The sequence below is a fragment of the Morone saxatilis genome, unplaced genomic scaffold, assembly GCF_004916995.1.
Source record: "Morone saxatilis isolate NCDOM2014 unplaced genomic scaffold, NCSU_SB_2.0 Contig12, whole genome shotgun sequence".
NCBI lineage: Eukaryota > Metazoa > Chordata > Actinopteri > Moronidae > Morone > Morone saxatilis.
In genome coordinates this window covers 15,444,929-15,450,341 of record NW_023339674.1, presented here as the reverse complement: position 1 = coordinate 15,450,341, position 5,413 = coordinate 15,444,929, and the positions used below count along the sequence as shown (strand labels likewise).

The 5,413-nt window shown below is 43.4% G+C and overlaps 1 protein-coding gene across 1 annotated transcript in view; it reads right to left on the bottom strand.

Moving 5' to 3' along the window:
* The window catches only part of agbl4 (ATP/GTP binding protein-like 4), a 146,668-nt gene that overhangs the window by 42,691 nt on the left and 98,564 nt on the right, over positions 1-5,413 (bottom strand). The window contains exon 4 of the mRNA XM_035653649.1: positions 2,556-2,650. Coding sequence (XP_035509542.1) covers positions 2,556-2,650 — 95 coding nt within the window. The remainder of the gene's footprint in view (positions 1-2,555; positions 2,651-5,413) is intronic.

The following is a 5,413-nucleotide window of genomic DNA, read 5'->3' as shown; positions in this document are numbered from 1 at the left end:
GGCTTTGAACTTTAAGTCAATTACCAATCACAAGAACCAATTTAATTTAGACGATTTCATATTTTTGGAATTTGTGGTGAGTAGTGGATATGGTGCTAATGTCTGCAGGATGAAAGATGTTTGCTTTTATTCAGCAGCTTCTCAAAGACACATATTTAGCTGAATGAGGATGTTAATTGTCCATCAAATAATATATTGTTATTTTACTAATCTTTTAATGATGTTCACACTACACACAAAAAAAAAGATATAATATGAGAGTCCACATGCTGTACATTGCGTTGTGCAGGATAATGTTCAAGTATGTAGGCAGACAGAAAAAAAATCTGCTGTTAACCTGTCACACACTTACAAATAATTTTAAATTACTTTAGCCATCATTCATGACTTATCAAACCTGCAACCTGTAGCTGTGTTTAAATGCCAGATGAAAGTAAATCTGGGCCAGCTCGGATGTCTCCTGGCTGGAGGAGTCATGGAGTGTGGGATGGAAGGAAAAAAGGATGGAGGAAGGGATAGAGGACAGATCCTTCCACCTGTAGCGGTGTACATCCTGCAGGACTGTCAGTTGTCTCTCGCTGAGACGCCCAGCTTAGCCGAGGCCAGCCAAACCCTGCAGCCTCCAGCACCAAAAGATGCTGGGGCCCCAGGACATAAGGCACCTGCATGGGGAGATAAAGGCTTCAACTCCTGGGCTAATACTGACGATTCTTTTGATAAATACAGGCGTGGGGTGGTGGGTGGTGGGGGTGCAATCTTTCCCCGCTCACTCTCTCTCCCTGTCTACCTGTCTCAGTAATCTCTCTTTCTTGTACTTTGTGTTTTTCTTCCTACACCCTCTTTTTGTCTGTTTCTCTGCAAGTCTCCCTCCCTCTCTCTTTTTCTATCTCTCCCTCTCTCTGTTCCTTCTTTATCCTGTCCTGTGTGAGTTTGGATCAGACAGGCGGAGCTCTCCACGCTCTGCCTTTTTATTTATTCCATATCTGTAACTGTCAAAAAGAAGATTGCTACTTTAGGAGCTGTCTGTGCTTTGTTGTGCTCATGGAAAGTCAAATAGAGGAGGTTGTGTTAAAAGCATCTTGACCACTTTGTGGGGACACAAACAATGTCAGCTGCGGTCTTGGAAGCCCGAGACAGTTGAAAATGGCTCTACAAGTGCATGAGACACAATGCCTCTTAGATGGCACAGTGCTGAGAGGAGCAGTTAAAACAGTATTAGCCCGGGGAGGTAATTGGAGTCGGGCCTCAGCAACGTTACCTCCTACTGTGTCTGTCACTTAAATACCTATTTATAAGAGCTTATTGAAACATAAACATGGCCAGGGTTGCATGATTAGCGTATTAAGAAAAGCTTTGGGACCTAGATGACCCAACGAGGCTGCTGCTCAGATTAACACCTCAGACATTCAAGATTATGTCAAACGAGGAGTCGAGACCATTCAGGATGTGGCACTTTTCATAACGTGGGACAATAATTACCTGGCATAAAATGTCAGTTAAATTACAAGTGCACAAAACACTTACTACAACTACAACTTTGCTTTATAGCGCTGTCTACAAAGTAACTTAACTGACAGTGTAACTACACTCACCTGAGAAATAACACCAATTTTAAAGCAAGCACTTGTCAGCTTCACTGTAAATAAATGGTTGGCAGGATGAGACAATAGTAGTGGCTGAAGCTGTGAAAAAGCCATATCTCCACAAGCACAACAGAGGAACTCTGAGTGCAAAGTTGCAACTACACCACATGGAGTCAAAACACAGAGAGCGAGGCAGCCGAGCTGAGCTGCATCATATTACACTGTGCTGTATCGTCGACAGCAGTTCATCTTTTCTGTCTACGGTGTCGTGCCCATTGTCTCTTCTCATTAGCCTGCGACCGCGGTGCTACGATATGGTCGGTGCGGGTACTAGGCTAGCAGACGCAGACAGCTCAGGGTGGCAGATGCCTGGCTTTTCTGTGGATGCCCTCCATCAACTGATGACAGATGTCAGGGCTCCTCTTGGACGGCAACACTTCATCACGCTACCCTGTTCTCCCTCCTCGCCCCACTGGATACACCAGCCTGCTTGGCAGACGCAGCGCCCAACCCCACTGCACCAGCCCCATTCCCTCCTGCCACACCTATTCATTCACACACATACACACACACATAAACACACACTCACACACATATCTCTGCATCCATCAGTCAAGCGTTATTACATCAGACAGCCGTCATACTGGCAACCAATGTATCACATGCTAATACGCCCAGACGCATCCACTCTGGAAATCTAAAGTATCAGTCTTTAGGGTGTGTGTGTGTGTGTGTGTGTGTGTGCGTATGTATGTGTGTGTGTGTGTGTATGTTAGGGAATGGGAGTGTCTACTGCAGAGAAGAAAAGTTTTTCAAAGTTGTGGAAAGACTGTTAGCATTCAGGTGACCATAATGCAGACTAAAATTATATAAATGAAATTGCATTACTATACAGCATGCAGTGTAAAGTAGATAACATTTATCTTTTAAATAAAGAATTGAATTGGTACAGTTGTTATTTAACACACTTACCATTTTGGCCTGCTGGTAGACTTGACTACAGGAGACATGCCATCTCTGTACAGGCTCTTGGTCTTCGAGAAGTTTACCACATTGAAAATGACTCTCTGAAAGACATTGAAAAACATTGACGCCACATTAAAGGCACCAAAACTTAAAACACAGTGGAGTCGGGATACACAGATACACACACTTTAGGTGAGTAAAACAGAATACAAGAAAACCCCACACCACATGTTAAAGGTGAATATTTAATCATTGTAATCAGAATCCAGATAATGTGAAGCATTGAAACAATTAAAAAACATAATAAACATAAAAAACATAAAAAGCCACAAACTGACTTATACTTGACAATAGTTTGCTTCTCATGTGACTTGGGAGTGGCTGTAAAATATAAACCTCTAAAGTGTGGAAGCAGCTCGGAGAGAGGTAAAAGTTGCCACGACCACCACCACGGATAACACCAACAGCACACAAAATCACGACACATTAACATTACAGTGAGTAGATAAGGCAGCTTTAATGTCCTGCAGATGATCCCATGTTGCAGTAACAAAGTTCCCGATAAAAGGCAGCAGCTCCGAGGAGGGCCAGCCTCTAATCTGGGAGGACATTACGGTTCTCCCCAGAGGGCTGCTGCCTGCCCCAAAACATTAAGCTTTGCCTGGAGCGCAGAGGACAGCCATGGTGTCTGGCTTTACACCTCCTCTGGACCAAGGACTTTCTTTCTTAGCTTAAATATTGTGAAACAGCCCCTCCTTCCTCCCACCTCCAGTATGCATGATTAGGATCTGGGGGAGTGGGAAAATGTGGAGAGAGAAATGAATAAATATATATTTTTTAAAGTCAAATGAATGGTGATGGTAATACTGCGGTGAGGTAAATGAATCCTATTGATGGGGCATATCAAATTACCAACTAAGTCCAGGTGGTGGAAGTTAACTGGGTGCTACTGAAATCCTATTACAGACTCCCCACCCTCCTTTTCTTTCTCCTTTCCCTCCCCCTCATCCATTTCTCCCTTTTTCTCCTGCCTAGCATCAGAGGAATGGGGATTGCGGATTGTGGCAAGCTGATTCAGACTTAGGTAAAATGACATCTAACTGATGTTGAGACTGGCAGCAGGCTCCTGTAGCAGGGAGATAAGACCATTGCTGCTGGCATTTCAATTACACTTTACTGCCCCGCACATCTGTTGCGAGAGCTACTTTTCAGCCTTTTCCCCTCAGGCAAATACAGCCTTACTCTGACTCCACTGGCTTTCTTTGACTGCACAGCCTCCTTCCTCATTCTTTATCCACAACAAATTCAGATTGTCTTCCTCCTTAGCTTCACTCTACCCACTGTTTGTAATCTATTTGTTCGGCTTGTTTAACTCAGAGGGTGCCGAGACTGGACAGATGACAGAGACACGGGCGAAGAAGAAAAAGGAGGCTGATCGCAGGCAGAATGATACACAATACAAGGGTGGAAGACAGTCAAGCAGAGAAAACGGTACTGTAGATAGAGACATACAGCAGGGACAGGCACAAAAGGACAGAAGATAATTACACAACATTGATAAATATGGGTGGGAGGGAAAGTTACTGAGGAAAATAAACTGGCCTCTACTAGCTAAGTGGGCAGATGCAGAGGACACAGACAGGTGGGCTGGTAGGTAGGGAGAGAGGCACATGGCACGCAGAAGTCTCAGTCTCCTGTGGCTCTCTGATTTCATTGAAGCTAAACAGATTAAAAGAGAAGCTTTTCATCCTGTGACTAAACATCGGATCACAAAGTCAGTCTTTAACCTACAAGACAAGAGGAACTTTAAGAAGCTTAAAAGCAAGGTAGCAAAACCCTGGACAGGTTACTAACAAGCACAGGCCAGCATTGGAAGATGTGTATACTACTTTCAAGATACAAGAGTGTTGTGTCTAGTGTTGTAATCAGAGGTCTGTGTTTCCTGCAGGCGCTTCTCATCCTGAAACTTGACGTCTCTTCTGAATTTTTTTAATGACTCTAAACTAATCCAGTTGTACCTTAGTGGAGGGATGTGGCTGAAGTTGTTTTTACACAGATCAACAATATCAGTGCAATTTTTGTAATCGTTTTTGCATGAAATTGTGCTTCCGTTTCCATCTGCTTAGACCACCTCTTATCACAAACGCAAGCACAAAGATCAATTTTTGTGGCTTTGGTTGACAGAATCTAGAAAATCACCAGAACCCATTTATGTTTGTTGGGTTTTGCCTCTTCGATCTTTTTAATCTAGTCCAGATTAAAAGCACCCTGGGCGCCCGGTTAGCTCAGTAGGTACAGCTGGCGACCCATGTACCAAGGCTGAGTCCTTGCTGCAGCGGCCCAGGGTTCGAATCCAACCTGAGGCCCTTTGCTGCGTGTCATCCCCTCTCTCTGTCCCCCTTTCCTGTCTGTCTCCAGCTGTCCTATCAAATAAAGGCATATAAGCCGAAAAAAATATACTTTAAAAGCACCCTAAAATAAAAAACTTTAAATGTGGTCACAACATAGTTTGTTCTTTGAATAACTGGACAACTTTTAGTATATTAAATAACTGGATCCATCACAGAGCAATGGGACAGATGGAGGAGCTTGAAGAATGTGATGCATGCAGATGAACTACTGTGAGCTCTCAGTTTACACAATCATGTAAGCTGACAGACATAAGTACAACAGAAAGTAACTTTTGTCCGTGTAAGAAAATAAAAGAACAATGCTGTTGCTGTCAGAATCAGAATCAGAATCAGAAATACTTTAGTAATCCCAGGGGGAAATTATTTAGAACCAGTTAACATCCAACTGTGTCAAAGCCTTTTTGCGGATATATGCATGTTTGGCAAAGCCTTTTATACACCACTGGTAACTAT